General features: G+C 47.2%; 1 protein-coding gene across 16 annotated transcripts in view; it reads right to left on the reverse strand.

Annotated features, from left to right (window-relative positions):
* The window catches only part of LOC112555864 (muscleblind-like protein 2a), a 110942-nt gene that overhangs the window by 16536 nt on the left and 73155 nt on the right, over window positions 1-21251 (reverse strand). For 11 of the 16 annotated variants that reach the window (XM_025224414.1, XM_025224412.1, XM_025224428.1 and 8 more), the window contains 4 exons: window positions 11179-11334; window positions 8807-8830; window positions 6610-6675; window positions 828-1019 (listed from right to left, as the gene is read on the reverse strand). In XM_025224414.1, coding sequence (XP_025080199.1) covers window positions 828-1019; window positions 6610-6675; window positions 8807-8830; window positions 11179-11334 — 438 coding nt within the window. The remainder of the gene's footprint in view (window positions 1-827; window positions 1020-6609; window positions 6676-8806; window positions 8831-11178; window positions 11335-21251) is intronic. The other 5 variants (XM_025224420.1, XM_025224422.1, XM_025224421.1 and 2 more) reach the window with 5 other exon arrangements.

A 21251-nucleotide genomic window follows, 5' to 3' on the forward strand; every position in this document is an offset into this window, starting at 1 on the left:
TCAGCTGTCACAACACCTCTTCAGTCTCCGACAGAGGTCCTGGCTTTGTGTTGCACTGACTGTATGTCAGCTCACAAGGACCGCTGGTCTTCTTGTTACACACATTTCTACTCATATTGGTTTAAATGAGCCGAAGCCTATTCAAGGTCTTGAACAGATTAGCTCCCCTAAAGGGGAAAGAGGCTGATAAGTTACCTCCCTTTGTCAAGTGAGCTTTGTCTTGTCTGACTTGTCTTCAAGAGTTCTGAGACCATTCTGGTCATTCGCACCCCACAAGTTATAGGTCCTGTATATGCCAGACCTGTTTAACAGTTGTGACTTCTAGCTGTATGCAACAATCAGTGCAGTCTACATCTCTACAGTGTCAGCAACAGTCTACATGTCCAGGAAGGTCGTGTCAGCAAGTCTGCATGTGTCTGTGAGCAGTGACGTGTCAGTGAGACAGCAAAGCACTGTGTGCAGCCAGTGTGCATGTGCTGGATGTCACAGTTTGCAAGACAACAACACAAACAGCACATATATAGGCAGCCTGACAGCTGACAAACCTGACAAGACACAAGGACGACAAAGCAACATTCTTCTCTTTGTCACACTCATAATCACTTGCTAACTGAAAGCACATACAAACTGCATTCGCTACTCCACCTTTCTCTGTCACACACACCCACTATGCACACACACATCATGCACAGGTAAGACATGTAGACTAAAAATTCAAGAGTGAAAGAGGCAGAGTGTGGAGAAGGGGAGAAAGAGAGACTTGACTGAGCCAGCGTCCTGCTCTTCCCTCAGTGCATGCACACCCTGGGTGCCGGAGTGGGCCCTACCTCCAGGCGGTCCGGGCGAGCTGAAGTTTTGGTGGCAGCAATGGAGGTAGAGATGACCCCCGGCAGCTGTTGGGTGACCATAGTTCCCTCCGTGCCCCCTGACACAGCCATTGTGGCAGGCATGGAGCTGACAGCGTAGGGGGAGAACTGTGGAACAGCTGAGGTGGGCACCGTTCCCAGATAGTGCGGCGTCTGCAATACACAAGGCATCTTCAGTCTGGACAGGCCAAGCATTTCATTCTTTCTTAAGTGCACTCACCAAAGAACAGTTCTCCTGCTGAATCTGTCAATGACGGAGTTTTTTTCTGGTCTTTGTGACACTTGCCAACACGAATCCTCAGTTTATGCTATTATGACCTAATAAATATATTTTACTATTTAGTTGTTAACTGGCTTTAACTAAAGCCAAATGCAAGTGCTGCTGTTATTTCAAGCTCCTTAATTTTTAGACTGTGACTGATATCTTTTTCAAGCTAAATGGTTCTAATCAAGAACACGAGTGCAGATGGTTTTACTGCTGTTTGATATTATTTTCAGGTAAAATGAAGAAAACACGTACAAAAAAACAAACTTTTGGACAAGCAAACTGTTTTTTTTTAAATTGGATGAACTGTGAGAGTAAACAGAGGGCTAAAAGTATCACAAACAGAACATCACACCCTAAAATGTGAAGATTTACAACATCTAGTAGCACTGAATGTTTACTCAATAAATTGCAATTACTGCAAAACTTTGCCAAGGACTTAACAGCAGCAGCAACAACAACAAAGCCTCCTTATCTCTTACCTATTTGCCCAGCAATTCTAAATAATAATTTCAAATGATCTCGGTTCAGATTAAAATACTTGGTCTGTAAAAGCTGCATGATCAGGTATATCTTTCTAAACATTTATTCCCTCTACATGTAACAATATATAAGGGACACACACTGTCTTGGTTCTGCAATATTAAGGCCCCCCGTGTCTCTAGAAGTAGCAATGCCTGGTTCCTAGCAAGGCCACTGCCTGCAAAGTGGGTTAAACCCTAATCAGAGAGTTCCAAATAATGTATACCCTGAATACCTTCTTCACTAACTCCAGAAATACAGAACTCTGCTGCATGTCTGGTGCTTAGAGCTAGGAAACTGGATCATGTCACTCGATCCACTCCTTTGTTTTCTACACTGGCTTCCCATTTGTTCTGGCATCCAGAACAAACTGTCTGTGCTGTGTTTTAATTTCTTTGCTGGCACCTGCCCTGATTTTTTTTTTCCTCATAACTGCTTTTCCTTTATGTCCCAGCTAGACAGCTCCGGTCCTTGTCTGGCGACTGTTTCATTACTATTCTTGTCACCAAAATAATAACATATGGCCACAGGATTTTTCGTTATTGTGCAGCCAAACAATGGCAACTCTCTCCCTTTCCCTATCTGCCACCTACCCACTATTGAATCCTTTAAACGTGCACTGAATACACACCTCTTCTATAAACATTACTCCTAACAGTCTACACGATGTTAGTCTTTTGTCACACCCTTCTCCCTTTTCTGCTTTCTGCTGCTCCCCTGTTCACCCAACCTGGTCAATCTAAAGATAGAACCTCAATGTGTAGAACTTATGTGAACGATGGCCATGTGACACAAAGACATGTGCTGATGACCAGCTGAAGTCTTTTTGGGCAGCAGCAGTTGAACCTCAAGCTCACTGGATACTAAATAATCTTAGACACACACTTCTGATATGAGCAAGCAAGCACACACACACCACTCAGGCTCACTTTGTTTAGTTAAGCCACTGAGGACAAACATCAGCAGGAGAGTGACAAGAATAAGTCAGACACGCAACTCAATTAAAAACAGGACAGGAAGACAAGAAAGGAAAGTTTGCAAGATTAACAGACAAAACCCGTAGGCCAGTAAGATAATCAAACAGAAAGAGAAAAGATGAAGACAGTAAGAGACAAGAAGGAAAGGACTAGGATGTATCAGGTAAAGACAGCAAAGACAGTACAAGAGAGACAGCAATGACAGCACAAACAGATAAGCTGGGGAGGTAACAGTGGGCTTCAGTTGCAAATGAGCCAAAGCTGAGGAAAGCAGAAGGTTGCCAGTGATGGATGGAAGGGCTCTGGGTTGAGGCTGCTGCTTATAATGAGAAAACCATTCTCAGAAACCTTTAAGGAAACAAGTGACATTGTAATCATTCATTGTTTACAGCCACTTCTCCTGATATATGTCACTGTTAATAACAAAACCTTGCGACGTTCAGTTAGTATAAGGCAAAGCACTATTATCTCATGCAGAAAACAAAAGCAAGCAGGCTACAGAACTCAATACATGCTGTCAACATCTCACACTTCAAGCTGTTAACAATTTTAATTTACTTATTTCATCCAGTCTACTTTCTAATTATGGTTTGACACAGACACGACTGAGTTAGGTGACATGCACTGTCAGTACACTAACAGCCCCAAAAGCCAACGCTAGCACACCTCAGCTCTTAACTGAACCACAGATCAAGTCAATTATTCAACTCTCTTGCCTTCTAGTTCACCCACACCATCAGTTGCTCACAGCCACTTCCACTAAATAATACAAACACCTTGCTCCATGAGACTGCAAGAGGAATCATTAGGTTATCCAAGATCACAGCCAGGAAAATCAGTCACTTGTATACAGCCGTTCATGTTTTCTGATGGCACGTGTTACTGTTAACTACAGTCATGCACACACAGCTGATACATTATGAAAAGGACTACTGACGACATACGCTACTGTTCACAACTGTAGTCAGGCACACAGCTGATACAGTCTGACAATGGGCAGCTGTACACATATTCACAACAGACAAAAGCAGATTTGTGCATGCTGTTGTAATGTCACATGCCTCACAGGTGTAAACAGTGCAGGCAGAAGTATGTTCACATATCACTAATGCACTACCACAGGTTTCTGCACGTGCATGGAAGACACACACTCACTCCTGCACCCATTTAAACTGGGGACTACAGTATTCTCCCTCCCTCCCTAGCCCCCCTCTCTTAACAGCCAAACCACACAGAAAGCAAGATTTGAGTGTCTGTGAACTTTCTCATTAACATACTCCACATCTCATTTCTGCATACCCCAGCATACCTGCATACAGCCTGATGACAGTGCATACAAACAGGCAATAGGTGTGCACTCAGCTGATGCAGCACTTTACTGAATGTCACTGCAGTGGGCACCCACAATATTTAAATATTTTTGTCATCACCTTAAAGATATTCTTTGCAACATTACCTTCCAGAAAACAGACACAATAGTGTAGAGTTAGCAGTTGTTAAATGCTTTCTTCCAATGTTTTGTCTTACGGTCATTAAAAGAAACAGCGCCTAAATTTATTCGTGATTATTAGTCTTGTCCTGTTTCTGATTTGTGATTAAAATGGACAAAGTTAACTGCTGCTTGTGGGACACTCCTCAGGCTTCAAAGTGTGTGAAACACTGCTGTTTGACTTGCTGGCCAACTATAAGAATGTTATTCCTGCACTTAAAGAATCTTTGTTGGTCATTACAAATGTCTCCATGATGTCCCTGTCATCATAGTTGATTGACCAGTGTAATCTTCACTCAGCCTCAACTGTTTTTGTCTAATTCTGTCAAAAATCTTCATACATTCTGCTCCAATCCTACCAGCTTCCCTTATAAGCAGCCTACACCAAGCTTTACCAAAAAAAAAAAAAGGCACAGAAATTAGTTGACTCGATGTCAGTCTAGACACAGGAGCAGCATCTCGCCAACCTAACAATGAATATTTGAGCAGCAAGGCTCTGAAGCTCCACGGGCAGAGTGCTCTACTTCACAGCTGGTCTTGTGTTCATTTTAGCCAGCTGTGCCAGCTCTGTGAGTTGTGATTAATCTGTGGGTAGAGGGAGACATTCAACAGGAGATAGTAGAAACACACTTTAACAACTAAAGAGTTCACAGCTTCTAGGAAAAAGAGATGATTTATTTCTACCGCAGCTGGTTGTTTCTGCATGTTATCAGGAAAAGTCTTACCTCTACTTTTACCTATTTTACTTATCTATACATCAGCTTTCACTATACCAGGTACCGATTTTTAATTGTGAAAAAAAAAAACCCAGTTCACGAAGAGCAAAAAACCGACAGGATTTAATTACAATCCATGTATTCCTGTTAGTCCTGCACAACTACAATCCCTTCTACTAAGCTAATGAAATGGTTGAAACAAGTTCACTAGTGTTCTCTGCCAGACTGAATATAAACTAGCCATCATGTGTTGTTACTGGATGTGTGATGACTAAACATAAACTAGTCCTTAGGTTGTTGACACTCTATGTATCTCAGTTTGTTACTCCACTAATCCCCATCCTGTTACTTGTCATGTGTCACAAGTGCTGCACACAACAAACGCCTATTTTTCATCTTCAAAGGGTGAGCTTACTGCAGTGAACCTCCAGTGTTGTCTGCACTGACCAAGAGCATGGACATCGCACAAGCGAGCATGCAACAGTGAATGTTCTCTTCTACAATCACTAGGGTAAAAATATTCATTTGCTTACCTTGTACTTTGCTAGCTAGTCCTGTCATTTATATATTTTTCTCTTTCTCTCTCACTGTCACACAAACACCCTCTCCCTCAAAAAATGTACACAGCTCAGACAATGATCAAGTATTTCACTCTGTACACTGTTAGATACATACACCACATAAGCCATAACACAAACAAGCATCACAAGAACAATTACACCAATGAGCAATGAAACGATACATGCTACACCACAAAAAGCGCCATCCCAATGGCTGACAAAATAACCCCAACCAACCAATCCAACCTACATGCCCAGCTGCCTTATGCAACGCTAACATTCATTAATACATGCAGGTCCACCACCGCCAACTTCCTGGATAGGAAACCAAGCAAGGAGACAGCCTGTTAAGCCAGGCACACACAGCGCTACTACAATGGTAGACTAGCAGACTAGTACACTAGTAGACTACTACAATGGTAGACTAGCAGACTAGTACACTAGTAGACTACTACAGTGGTAGACTAGCAGACTAGTACACTAGTAGACTACTACAGTGGTAGACTAGCAGACTAGTACACTAGTAGACTACTACAGTGGTAGACTAGCAGACTAGTACACTAGTAGACTACTACAGTGGTAGACTAGCAGACTAGTACACTAGTAGACTACTACAGTGGTAGACTAGCAGACTAGTACACTAGTAGACTACTACAGTGGTAGACTAGCAGACTAGTACACTAGTAGACTACTACAGTGGTAGACTAGCAGACTAGTACACTAGTAGACTACTACAGTGGTAGACTAGCAGACTAGTACACTAGTAGACTACTACAGTGGTAGACTAGCAGACTAGTACACTAGTAGACTACTACAGTGGTAGACTAGCAGACTAGTACACTTAGTAGACTACTACAGTGGTAGACTAGCAGACTAGTACACTAGTAGACTACTACAGTGGTAGAACTAGCAGACTAGTACACTAGTAGACTACTACAGTGGTAGACTAGCAGACTAGTACACTAGTAGACTACTACAGTGGTAGACTAGCAGACTAGTACACTAGTAGACTACTACAGTGGTAGACTAGCAGACTAGTACACTAGTAGACTACTACAGTGGTAGACTAGCAGACTAGTACACTAGTAGACTAGTAGACTAGTAGAAGCACAGGGACAAGAGGCTTGCACTAGAGGGGTAGGGCGACCAGGTGAGAGGAGGAGAGTGACAGGTGGAGTTAGGTGAGGAGAGGTAAAGGCCATGTTACCACTAACCAGGTATGGCACCTGTCCAGGCAGAACTGCTTGGTAGGCCACTGCTTTTGGTCCGGCCTCAAACGCCAAAACAAATAAACAGAAAAACATGCAAGTCCAATTAGTATCAGGTGTGCAGTGGGTGCCAGCACACATACTGTAGCCACCGGCTGTGAAGGACTAGCCACTAGCCAAATTAACCAGTACTTGTAACTTTTTCCTTCATCCCCCTTCTCCTGCAGTTCTGGAAGGGAGGGATGTTAGGACTGATGCTTACATTCCTACTTTAAAAAAAATGTAAAGTCATTATTCCACAATTATTGATTTCTCTTGATTTTGACTTGGTGTCTTCTGATGTTTTCATCTTGTCTGGCATAATCTACTAAGAAAAAACTTCTCCCAAGTCTTAGCATTCTGCTGATGTTCTCTAGATCAACACTGTGTTGTATTACAGTAGGTAAGGACAAACATTGCAGAGCTAGTCTGGCACCCCAAGTTAGCATGACCAATGCAGCAGCAAAAAGTGGATACAAAGATACAATCTAGCGTCATTTGTACTCAGCAAAACAAATAAAAAACCAAACAAACAAAGAAAAAAATTCAAAGACAATCCATAAATATGGAAATACTGTCCAGTGTTGTAACAATGGATGTACTGTGGCCAGGCGACACACGCACAGCATGTGATTGCAAAATCTGTCATTTTTACATTAGGTGTTGATCATTTCGACTGTTATGTCAGTTCTTTGTCTGATAACGATAATGAACGTAGATCACACACCTGACATTATATCAGTCTTGCCACCAGATACATCCACTGACACACTGCATGCATATGCAACAATCCATTGTCTTGCAACATCATTAACTTATCTGGTTTTAAAAAACCATTGTTCCAGAGTACATCAGAACAAAAGATGCTTAAGGAAAGAAGGCCATTAAAAATAAAAGAAAAGGCAAGAACAGCTAATCAAAATCATGGACAAAAAAAACAACAACAACAAAACCAAAAAAAAACTACACACTGCCAAAACTCAAAATTTGAAAGCTAGCTCTGTTATCTGTTGGAGTAAGTTACGTTAAGATACAGGAAAATCTGGTGTAATACAAAGATAAAAAGTAACCTGTAAGATCAGGAAAGGAGAAAAGGGAGAAGTCAGTAGAGATGATCCCATGCAAAATATAGCCACTGCTGCTACTACAATCAACCAGTGACACTGGTCAAGCACTGCTCTTGTCTAGTCACAAAGCTAAGTGCTTCAAGGCAAAATGCCAAAGACAGTTCTGCCAGCATGCATACAGACAGGACAACACGTGACAGCGCTCTGCAGGTCTGTCACAAAGCTAGGTGCAGGTAGGCTTGTTCATGAAAGCTCAGGAGTACAGGTTAGAAGAAAGGATGAGCAGGTGAACTAGGGGTAGATGTGAACTCAGGTGAGGGCCTTGTTAACTGCAGCGCTGTCAAATTATTATCAGGCTACACAGGATGAAATGATCCAACAGCACCACCCTCTCATGCATCAGTCTACCAAAGTGTTAGTCATACAGGACAGCCTGCAACTTTGAGTGAGATTCACAAAGTTTAAGACCTTTAACAACAAGGGGGTGTCGTTGCTCCTTGTACCATAGTAGTCAGACTGGGCAGCAACTTGAATAAAAGCAAAAAGAGCTTGACACTCGCACGATAAGAAAAGCAATTTCAAGCAACTTCTGTGGAAGTGACCGGTTTAAAGAGTCTATCAGGAACTGTTTGGACTCCACAGGTCTCCTGCTGTTCCACTTCTTTTTCTCTCTTAGCTTGGATGCACTTTGATGACTTCAACATCCCTGTCATGATGTTCTCCAAAGTGATATCTTGGACACCACACTGCTGATCTCCTGTGCGTGTTTTTGTGTAGCTACATTTCAAGCAGTTAGTTGATGGCAGACACAAATATTTGCTCGATATGTTTGTAAAAGTTTATATGCTGAAAACAGCACAAAACAGGGTTTCTTGTTGTCTCACTCAAAATTACTTGAGCTGTCTCACACCCTATGTGGAGGTCTTCTCAAAACAAAAGCCCAAATGTGCCAAAGAAGAAGAGAATGTGTTGGAGATGGCAAGAAAGGTGTGATGGCAAGAGTTAGTTGTCAAGGAAGAGGCTGTAGAGACAATCAGACGACTACAATGATCAGAGATGAAGGGCATGAAGGGCAGACCACCTGCCCGCTGTCTTACCGGTACACTCTTCACAGCAGCGTTCTGCAGGCCGGTGTCCACGATGGAAAGATAGAGAGAGAGAAAGCAAGCAAGGGACACAATCAGCATTGACTTTATACAGCAGGGAGAGGGGAGCTAACTTTAGCAAGTCTCTGTCTCAACTACGGTCCTGACTGACAGTCAAGCAAATCTTGCTTCAGTATATTTTGTTTACACTCTGCTAATGATAATGGAAACTTCTGAAAGAAGTTAGTCATCTTGCAGTGTTGTGTGGTTGTCTTACTTGTCACCAATGTCCAACAGACCAAGACATGTTTACAAGGTCACTAGCTTGTCAGCAACAGTACTACTTCACTACTTACTGTCAATGTTACAGTCTGTCCGTCTAGTACAGGGCCAATGATACGATACATGTAGAAATAAACATGATGAATGCCTGGAGATCAAAATAGAAATGATCATATGATATGACTACAAGTCCACATGAAAGTCTTAAGCATAAACATAATAGAAATGATCATACGGTACGATTATCACAGGCCCACATGAACTGTCTAAACAGAATACATCTGACACCCTCCAATCCCTCAAAATAACATTATTTTTAAACTTAATGGTAATTGGGGAACTGAATATTGCACATTGTATACAGCACAAATCACCTGTTGTTTACCGCTATCTTTAAACACATCAGCAAGTGAAATGGCATGAAACAGCACTGATCACAGTGACCCAGGTAATGTACTGTCAAGTTGTGTCACACACTGTCCTCAGGCCAGCACACACTTGAAGGAATGAAACCGAAGAGTAGATTTATGACACAGAGAACTGCTTTAAACGAACTGCTGAGATCATAACTGCCTGAGAGATGAGGTGCAGACTTCGATGTTCACAGACTGGCAAACACATCTTGCAAATACCTCAGCTGACAGTAGTAGTAAACAAACAACAGCCTGTCATAAAGGGAGAGGGGGATGAGCATGCAGGCAAAGAAGAAGCCGGTCACACACACATCCTGTACAACATAGACCCACAGAAAATGCAGGCCATACAAAGCACGAGGTAACACAAACAAAGCAATCAGAGACAGTCATCATCAATACAAGAGAGGTGATGCTAGATGAGGCAGTAAATGATGCTCATCAGTGAGGCAAGGTGTTCTGCAGGTGTCAAAGGTCATGCATGCTGCCATCATATTTGAGATGGTTAAAAACCAAGATTTGTTTATTGTTGCATAAACACACATAAATGCAAAGCAAAACATGCAAGAAAATATAACAGGGTGATAATAAACAAACTAACCAACAAACAAATAATGACTAAATAAAACTAAAAAAAAAAGAAAGAAAAAAACCTGGACTACTACTACTTAGATGGGGACACAAGCTAACAAGTGAAAGTGAACTTGTGGTCTGCTGTGTTTGTGGAAAGGGTTTAGCCAAAGGCTGGCTGTAGCTACCCTAAGGACTGGATACAACCAGCAATGACCAGTGTAACAACTGCCAGCTGAGTGTGACTGGTAGACAACAGAGTTGACATTCACAAACATCTAAACTTAAGAGAGAAAGAAAAGAGTGGGTCATACACACTGACAACAAGCTCACAATGTTGCAGACAAAACAATGTGGAAACAAGTGTTGCAGATGACTACACGCTACTCAACAGGTCACAAGGAGCTACACATGGCAAGACATCTTTAGAGGGGAGCACATGTCACAGGGGTCATAGGAGGCAGAATAGTGGGCAAGTCATACAAGCTGGTACAAAAGATTACAACACATCAGACATCGACGTTGCACTGGAGCTGTGTGGTGAAGCAGACCACTAGATGGAGCACAAAGAGGTGCCGATACATCAGACCAGTTACTCCCAGGCCAGTCAGACGACACAGCCAAGTGGTGGCAAAATAAGATAGTGTATCTTGTCAAACAAGAACAAAATCTGGAAAATGAAGTGAAGCTATTAACAAGAACAAAGGCTGGACAATCTGGGGAAGCAGTTAGCAAACATTACAACTGGAAAATCTGGGGAAACTGGACAAAGCCAGCCATGCCAACTGCAGCCTCCTCTCTCAAGGCAACAAAGGCAGATTGAAAATGACTGTAGCACAATGACAAGCAGTTCACTGGAACCCCTGCAAAGAAGCCAGACATGCAATGACAGCAAATTAAATGTCCCCCTTCCCCACAAACCTCTCTGACAGGACTGAGATGTCTAAAGCAGAGGCCCACTGGAGGTCAGCTCCAGTGCTGCATGCTAATACACTCCAACATTACTGCTCTTTCCTTCGCTGTCAAGCTGCTGAAGACACTGTAGACAACAGGCCACACAGTAGAAAGGTCAGAGGTCGACTGCATGCACACAGTGGGTGTGGGGAGGTAAGCACTCACCATGGGGATGATGCTGGGCAGCACTGGGTGGTGAAGTGCCTGCAACTGCAGACTCTTCAGGATAAGATTGTTGCGGCCATTCTGCAGCAGCTGTTCTCTCAGATGCTGAGGAGGGTGAAGGTATTTGCAGGGAGGGTCCTTTCTCTGACACTTGCCCTGCAAACAAATACTACCTTGTCTAAAGCACATCCTTCTATGCTCCAAAACATAAAGAGTACACACTATTTTCTGAATGACTGAACTCTCATACAGAAGTACCTATATATACATTGTGTGTGTTATTTGCTAATACATGACAAACATCCATATGGACTGCTGCTGTAGAGACTAAAGCTCAAAGACACAAAATCAAACTGCACAAGCATCTTCTGACAACTACCTGAAACACACACAATCCTACATGAACACACAGTCTTTGTGTCAGTTATTGCAAACTGTCATGAACAAAAGCTTACTTCACTGAGGTTTCTTGTTAAGTAATGATCAATTACAACAAATTACAACTCTATACAACAAATGGCACAGAAATGCAACTAATGAATTTCAAGGCTCTATGTGCAGGGTACTGTAATGCCTGAGTATAATGTGACAGGTTTTGTGGTAGTGTGGCCCACTTTAATATCTATTTAGCATGAAAAGCACTCTGCTCTTTAATAATAGTGTGCATGCTAAGGCTGCTTCTTTCACTCACTCCCAAATATCCTGAGGAAAAAGGGTAGCAGCAGATCAATTTAGTCTGCCAAGAAATCAAGTGCTATCTAAAATATTCTCCAGGAAGCCATCACAGATTCCCCTGCAATCCATCTCACTTGAGACCATGTCACTCTGACCCCCGGTGCCGACTCCCTGACTCCCCTGCTCGCTACAGCGCAGCCGCTGACGACAGTCTGTGCCTTATGCCAACCTCTGGCTGGCACTACCAGACCGGGGTGGTGGCGGGGGAGCATGGGGCAAGCCTGCCTGTAAGAATCAGGCGAGAGGGGAAATGCCATTTGTCTGAGGTACAAAAATTGAATAAACATTCCTTCTTCATGAATATTCACGCTGCGCAGGCCCACAGTTTGGCAGCTCTTAAAGACTTATCGCCCACGACTGGGGCACAGCTCCTTGCACAAGCCTCTGTCTGGCACAGCCATTTGCAATGTAAATAGCCTTCAAACTCTGTCAGCGTGATTGGCATAACCAAAGATCTTGCAACAGGCCTCTGCCATGGGAAAAATAATTCACTTTCCAGAATAGATTTCCTGTTCTCTAGAAAAACTTTCTGGAATGACAGAATAAAACATTCTTGCGATAAGGTCCCACCTTCAGACCTCACTCCAAATGCTCAGAAAAAAGCAACTAATTTATTTCTCTCTTGCAATGAACTCCCCCTGGAATCCAATATCTACCTGTGATGCATCCTACACATTTTTGTGAGATACTCAGGTACAGTACACAGTTTATCACAGCAATATTCTCTGCAGAATAACACCATACAGTACAACAGTCTATTATGTTTATTACTTGGCGTAAGTTGTTTTCAACAAGTTTACTTTGACTTCATTTATAAAGATGGGAGAAGACAGACAAACCAGCAAACAAGTGTCCGGCAACATACTGACATCAAGTTGAGGTACAACAAATTGTCAGAAACATTCTGTCACAAACAAAACACAACAGATAAAAAACTATTTGCTCACAGCTCAGTTCAGTGTCCAATATGCACACATGCTGTTCGTCCCATTATAAAATAATCTGTGTATTGTGCAAGTGTGAATATATGAATAATTCCCTTCCAAAACTTGTGCGTGTGAATGCAAAAACACTTCTGTGTATAAAGCGTGCCAATTCACAAAATGGAATAAAGGAAGGTAGAGTTGAGGCTCGTACTTCAATGAAGATGACGGGTGATTTAAATGTTCACAATGCTGTTTTCTGTGCGGAGACAGAATAATGATTAAACACACGAGTGCTTGCAATAAGCAGCAATACACAACATGTGCTGCGCTGATGACTGTAAGCTTGCCAGCGTGGGGTCGGACATAGTGAGCAAGATATCAAGAGCTGTTAATGAGTAACTAAGAGAAAGAGCTGCTACACCACCTTCACTGCGCTGCCTACTTAATGCTACAGGTCACTTTGGTGAACTCTTACCCATCCCTAAACAGTGAGTGGTGGGGTGAGCTGGCTGAGTGGGCTGGGTGGACATTGTGACTGAAACCTTCTCACCTTAAAGCAACTGTCATGCTAGCCCACACATACCTGTCACGATAGACACCCTGAACAACATCAAGATGAGGTACAAAAGAAGAAGAAAGAGAGTTCCACTGCTGAACTTGTAACTTGTGACAACTGACTCCTTGCCTTACTATCCCAAAGGTCTGAGTTTACGACTGTCCTTTGATACCAGACATGACCCAACACCTTACTTTGTTGGATCAAGAAGATGACCATGGGTACCTTGTGAGCTCAGCTGGGTTCGTTGCCGCTGACATCAAACAGGCTCTAGTGGGTCGCATGTCCAGTGACAGAAGGCCACTCCCTAGCACTAAGGTGACAGTCATACACGTGTGTGTGTGTGTCATCAATGGCCTTGAACAAAGGGGAGAACCTTCAAGCCCTTCCCATCACAAGCACACACCCACCACTGACAAGGACAGCAACAACCACAAGTGTTGTGACGCATCAAGTGTTATGCCTGCGCATAAGATAACTACGGCAAAGTGTCATGACCCGGCATCGTCACACCTGCTCTAGGTAGGTGGTGGGTAGGGGGAGAGCAGGACCTGGTGTGCACACCCACTGCACCACCAAGGTCGGACTGTACTGCAGGTAACACCGGACTGCAGGCTGCTGGCTGTAAACACAGGCTCAGCCCCGGTCAGCAAGGGTCAGCCAGGTCAGGCAGATGACCTGGAAGATAACAGTTACAGGCATGCGCCCATGACCTCATCACCGGGTCATCCCCTTTCCTGCCCCATGCCCTAGCGTCTGTGTGCGGCAGACGACAGACGATTAAAGTCTGTTGCCGCTACTGGAAGTCGCGGGCGATAACTACTGCAGAGGGGGATACACGGCTATCAAGCCTCGTTATCGCTGTAAGACTGCAAACGTCACAAAGTGTTTTTGAGAAACTCCTCCCTCGTGTGGCGGTGTGTCTACTCAATGGCTGACGGTCGGAGGTGCTGGCGGTGTGTCTACTCAATGGCTGACGGTCGGAGGTGCTGGCGGTGTGTCTACTCAATGGCTGACGATCTGGGGTCCTGGCGGTGTGTCTACTCAATAGCTGACGATCTGAGGTGCTGGCGGTGGCCGCCGCTTCATCTCGCTGCATGTGGGCAGCACCCTCCTCCACTTGGAGGCACCACCAGGAGGTCCTACCCGCCGCGCGCCAAATGACATCCGGGCTCATTGATCTGCACCCGCCTCCGACTGGGGCAACACCGCCATATTGCGGCTGACGACTGAAGGAGGGGGAGAGTGAGGGGGAGGGGAGGGAGAGGATTACAGGGGGTACTAGTCTTTTTTAAAGCTGCGGGCTAGTCGCAAGCCCTCCAAGCCCCGGGGGTTGCCCGACCCTAGTCAGGAGGGGGAGCGAACTGCGTGTCACGTTGTATGTGCTGATTCCCACCCACCCCCTCGCTCCCTCCCTCTAGCAGTGTGGGGGTGGAGGGTGGAGGGTCAGAACAAGCCCCCCCCCCAGACAATCATCACCAAAGGCCGGTCATCCCGCCAGCACTGGCCACGTCACAGGCACTGATTGCCACCAGCGCGTGCTTTTCTTGCTTCTCTCCCTTGTCGGCGCTGCTGACAGCGTGATGAGGATGGCGCGCAAGGGATTATGGGAAGGGCAAAGGCCGACAGGCTCTGATGGCGATCGATGTAAGTGAGAAAACACCACAACGAGGAAGGAAGGTCAGCAGAGGGGGTGGAGGGGGACAAGAGGTTGAAGTGGGGGGTGAGCGTCTGGATAGACGAGTACAGTGACAGACATCTGTCACCAAACACACACAACTCGCTTTACAAGAACAGGTCAGAGGTCTACCACCATGGACACTCACTCACTGTGTGCAGTCCATCAGTGTGGTCACATGGAGAAGTGACACAAGAAGCCGTCCTACCACAGGTGTGATGAGGTGTGATGAGGTGTGAAGAGGTGTGATGTCTGAAAGCTGTCTGTCCTCACCCACCCCTGGCGTGATACTCTACTTCCCACCCCACCCTCAACACGCTACCCGCCAACACTAACAAACGTTAGAGGAAAATATCTCGCCACGTAACCGTCTTGTCTCGCAGGATGAAGGCCAGCAGTATCAGCAGTATCAGCACTATCAGCACTATCAGCAGCAGCAGCAGCAGCATGCCCCCAGCATGCTCCATCCCCCCTCACGTGCGCACGCACGGCAAAGACGGCAGACGTCTGCATTGTGGATGGCCGACCCCTAATGACTACTTGTCCTTGCCCACAAGCTGGCCTGCCAGACAAGCCTCATCATCCCGGGATGTGTAGAGACCGGCAGTGGCGCAGACAAACCTCATGTCGGGGAGGTCTGGCTGGCTGGCCTGGCCGGTCGATACGTCTGGTCTGACCACGCTGCAACCGCCGCCGGCCGGCAAGTCACGTGTGCACATCACTTGTGTTGCTTTGTCAGCTCGTCGTCATTGTGACGTGTTGGTAGTCAGGTAGTCGTCATTGTGACGTAGTGTTAGGTAGTCGTCATTGCTTGACGTCAGATCCCCAAGGCACACGTCACATGACGCAGCTTAACGTCACGCCAAACAAACAGCCAGATGGGGGCGGCGGCCATGTCTGAACCCTCCACACGGCATCCACCATCCGCCTGCACATCACCATGGCAACTGATGTTGTCTCCCTCTCTCAGGCTTCACCTCCCCACAGACAAGGGCAGACAAACAGTCAAGCCCTCCAACAGGGGTCGGGCGGCTCCAGATCATCAAACGCTGTCGCCCATCAAGCATGGCCGTGTCGACCTCGTCCGAGTGGCCAGGCGTGACTAGGTACCCGGGGGAGCAGAGGGCCATGCGCCTGACGCCTCAATCTCCCCACTAGAGACTGGGGCACACAGGTCAGCCACAGGGATCACAGGGGCAGCAAGGGCTGAGGTCAGTCTTGTGGGACCCTCGTGCAATGAGCCATCCCTCCTCCTCCCCACCATCTAGACATGGCGTCAACCAGGCTTTGTTTACCAGAGTAACAGAAACTCAATGTTTACCAGAGTAACAGAGTAACTCAATGTTTACCAGAGTAACAGAGTAACAATATTTACTAGAGTAACTCAATGTTTACCAGAGTAACAGAGTAACTCAATGTTTATCAGAGTAACAGATAACTCAATGTTTACCAGAGTAACAGAGTAACACAATGTTTACCAGAGTAACAGAGTAACTCAATGTTTACCAGAGTAACACAATAAACAAAGTCACGATTCTGTTGACATCCAGCCCTCGAGCTCAGGACAGAAAGCGCAAACACTACTCAACTGTAAAACAAATGCAGTAAACAGAGACAATGAGAATATAAACAAAGCTGAGGGGTAGAGGAACGTGACAGGGACGGTGGACTAGTCAACAGGCAGCACAGGGCTGGTGTACAGTTGTCATGGTTACTAATGGCTGCTTACGGTGAATCTCTGTCATTGGTTGCGTGTTTTAATGGATGTTTGGAAATGAGTCCGTGAGGGTGTGTGTGGGGACTGGCAGTGAGTAGCACAGCTTGTGAGTTCTGAGGGTTGAGTTGAGGGTGAGTGGAAGGGACGCTCAGGTCGGTGGACGACTTTCAGAGAAAATGAAGGTGGCTTGGGCGGACACGAACCCCGGGAGTCCCAAGTAGAGCGTGTGTGTGTGGAGGCTGACACCAGCATGACATGTAGCCTTAGTGTGACATGTCACATGGCCTGTGCTGGCAGGCGGTCTGTAGGCACACAGGAAGTCAGTTGACAGCCCGGGACAAAGTACAGTTATACTGCGCAGCCGCCGTCACCACCCCACCACCACCACCACCATCACACCACCCACCACCACCACCACCACCACCCACTGTGTCGTCTGAGGGTTGAGGACAGGCTGTGGCTCCATTAACGTCAGTCAGTCAGAGCGGACATACTGGAGGTGACGTTTAGTGGCAAGTGCCATGTACAGATATACAACAGGTACATAACATTACAGATATACAACAGGTACATAGCATTAGATATACAAGCCGCACACGAGACCAGAGATACCTGCTTTATGTGTACTGCACACACCAATACACATCAGGAAAGCACAGCAGCACGTGACAGCAAGACATACATGAAGACAGCAAGACGTGACATGAAGACAGAAGACATGACACAACATGACATGACAGTGTGACATGAGAGACCAGCAATGAAGACACACGACAGACAGTCACTGTCCGCGGGATGTCGCGCGCCATGCACGTGGCCAAGTACAGGCTACATCTACATCTACATCTCCCTCTCGCCACCAGGCGGCGCAGCATGGACTGGTGGCGGCACCGACACCCGCATTCCGGACATTCCCAGCTCCTGGCAGTGCGGAAGCCATTTCTCCTGTGTGCTGCAGCACATGCCAAGCGGTCCGCCCGCCAGACGAGCTTCAAGTCTCATTCTCCTGACAGACACCAACGCCGCCTGGCGACCTCGCCTCCACATGGAGGCCAAGATCTGTAGCCAAGTGGCAGAGAGGCAATCAGGGAGGAAAGCTGAGGGAGGGAATAAAGGGAAAGTGGGGGGAACAGGGTATACAGCCTGGCGGGCACACCCCAATGGCGTGCATTCATCTGCTGCAAGTGGCGCGTAACCGTCGCCTTGCTGAGGACATCTGCCGGCAACCCACACCCGGGGTTTGTTGAACCTCAGCCACAGCGTGTCCTGCCTCCAGGGTATCTTGCTCGGCTACCTCTAGCCTACATGCACCCTAGCAGCCTGTAGGCACTCTACATGCACCCTAGAGCCTGTAGGCACCCAACATGTCAAGGTAACTGGTAAACATGTACCCTAGCAGCCTGTAGGCACCCTGGTAAACATGTCAAGGTAACTAGTAAACATGTACCCTAGCAGCCTGTATGCACCCTAGCATCAAGGTACCCTAGCAGCCTGTATACACCCAAGGTAACATGTCAAGGTACCCTAGCAGCCTGTATGTACACCTAGTAAACGTCAAGGTACCCTAGCAGCCTGTATATACCCAAGGTAACATGTCAAGGTACCCTAGCAGCCTGTATGTACCCTAGTAAGCGTCAAGGTACCCCAAAAGCTGTGTGTAGTAAGAGCGAGGGTGGTGTGACTAGCCCACCAGTCCTGTTTAGGGTTAGCTGCTGACCGTTGTTTATTTACAACTCAAAGTCGGGTGGCATCGCGGCCACACGTGTACAGGTGTAGCCCTATGTTACTCTACTACACGTGAACAGATGTAGCGCTAGCCCTATGTTACTATGCTACACGTGTACAGATGTAGCCCTATGTCACTATGCTACACGTGTACAGATGTAGCCCTATGTCACTATGCTACACGTGTACAGATGTAGCCCTAGCCCTATGTCACGCTACACGTGCACACGTCACTGCCTGACAGTGTCAAGACTGACAAACAACGGTACATGACGTGTCGTCGTCAGTGCCACGTGTTGATCGCTGCCATGCACCCCTCGCCACTGCTTGACAATGGACGGTGGATGCAGTAACCCGCCCTACCCGTAGTTGTCCTGACTCTCAGTGCGTGACACATCGTGACACGTGGCGTGACGGCGCGGAAATGCCGACATCAGGAAGCCTGCAGCCACCTTCCATCCTACCAGCTTCCCGGCATGCCGAGCGTCTCGGGGATGGAAGGGGAGGGTGGCAGTGGGGGAGGTCTGAAGACAGAAAGGAAACGGTGCAGCGATGCTGGAGTCTGCGGCTGCAGATGTGCAGGGTACGCATGCTGTAAGCACACCACAGGCTGTGTGGCTGGCGGGCTGGCTGGCCTCATTGAATCACAAGAACTGCTACACAATGGCCGTCCTGTTGCATGCACACCCCGAACTTGTGATTTCAGGGTGGCCAGCTCCACAAGGGACACGACACAGGTCAGCTACAGATGGGCGCTGTCTCTCTCTCACACACACGTCACACGCGCTACACACACGTCACACGCGCTCCACAACCCAACGGCTGCATGTGCAGGGTGGACTGTGTGTGTGTGAGGGACCAGAGATGGTGTACACCCAGTCAGCGACTAAGTCTATATCACGGCGAGGAACTGCACGCGCAGACAAAGAACAAAGGCCCGAGACGAGAGCTGAACCCAGGACAGCCAACCCTCACTGCACTGGGGACAGGCGCTAACCGCTGCGCCACCGGGCCACCCCACGTGTGGACAGCGTTCACACTGGGTCAACGACCCGACGGCCAGGTCGTCCTGGCTTGACCTTTCCCCAGTCGCTCCGCACCAGACGCCGCAGTCCACCTCCTGCACCTGTTGCCGCCTACCCCCAGGGCTTGTGCAACACCCACAGGGCAGGCTGCTGGCGGCTGTGTACCCGACACAACATCCTCCCTTTGCTCGTGCAGACACTGCCTACAGCACCAAGCCACTTGTCGGAGGTAAAGGGCAGGTTACATCTTGTGGTTAACACCGGCTAGGGTGGGGGAGGAGAGAGAGGGGAGGGTAGCGAGAGAATCACACACAGGGGGGGGGGATGCACGTCAGCACGTGTCTGTGGGGGACAGCTGGTCACTCAGGGGTAGGAGCCAGAGGGAGGACAAACTCACTACATCCTTGCCTTTGAAGCCCCAGGCCAGCGACCTGTCCCGACATCCCCCCTCTGTCTCCTCCCTCTCCCTCCCTCCCCACCCCTGTGTGGTGCCAGACGTGCAGGTGTATGGAAGCTGGCGCTCTTATCGTCGGCACGCGCGCCACGGGGATGATCGATAATCGAAGACAAGATCAGCACGTCACAATGCACGCGCCCCGGCTTGGCCCCTAAGTACAGGGCATTAGTACCGGGCATTAGTGGTGAGTATTAGTGGTGAGTATTAGTAATGAGCATTAGTAATGAGCATTAGTGGGCATTAGTAGCCAGCATCAGCAGTGAGTATTAGTGGACGATGAAGTCGTGGGCATCAGTGGCGGCTGGCAGCAAGCAGTGGGTAGAGGGGCAGGGTACTGGGGCAGTCAGTCGCACTTCCATCAGCCAGCGTGGGAGTCTTGTCTACTTACTTAGCAGGTCCTGACCCTGTGATTAGTGGGCGTGGTTCGTCCCTCCCCACTGCCAGCCCGCCATTCGCTCGTCACAACCCTCTGCCACCCTTGTCATACCCTCACAAAGCGCCGCGCACGCTCAACTACGGGTGCTGGATGCCCGGATGTTGGGAGGAGTGGTGATGGACATTTCTATCATTACCCACGTCTTCCCATCAGACCCTGCATGCACCTGTAAGCAATCCTCTTACAGTAAGGACCCACAGAGCTGATGCTGCAGATCACGTCAGATGCAATAAGTTTTGTGTCTGATGCCACTGATTCCGTCAAATGTGGTGGGTGACTGATGCCACAGGTCACGTCAGGTGCGCAAGTCTCGTGACTGATGCCACAGGTCACGTCAGATGCACTGAAGATGTGTAACGTGGAGGTCGGCAGGGTGTGTTTTACACCGAGTCAGCAACTAAGACTATATCAGGGGAAGGCAGCCCTGTAAACAGACGGCACCTGTATAGAAAACACAGCGTGTCCGAGACGAGAGCTGAACCCAGGACAGCCAGCCCTCACTGTACTGGTGACAGACGCTAACCGTTGCGCCACCCGACCACTCGATGGAGAGAATAAGAAAAGAGTGCAGCTGGGTATCTCGCTACCCGACATAAGCAGTCTCTCCTTTTTACCCGATACACCGGGAGCCACGTGCCCTGCTTACATTAGAGAGCAGAGAGATAACGACGAGAAGATAGGTGTAGATAACACAAGACCACAACTCACAGCCCACAACACGAGTTTATTAATTACACTACAACAATTACACATAACACTCACTGACCTACTCCTCCCAGCTGACCTCCGTCCTTCTCGTCACTACATGTTTATGTCAA

The sequence above is a fragment of the Pomacea canaliculata genome, linkage group LG14, assembly GCF_003073045.1.
Source record: "Pomacea canaliculata isolate SZHN2017 linkage group LG14, ASM307304v1, whole genome shotgun sequence".
Taxonomy (NCBI): Eukaryota; Metazoa; Mollusca; class Gastropoda; order Architaenioglossa; family Ampullariidae; genus Pomacea; species Pomacea canaliculata.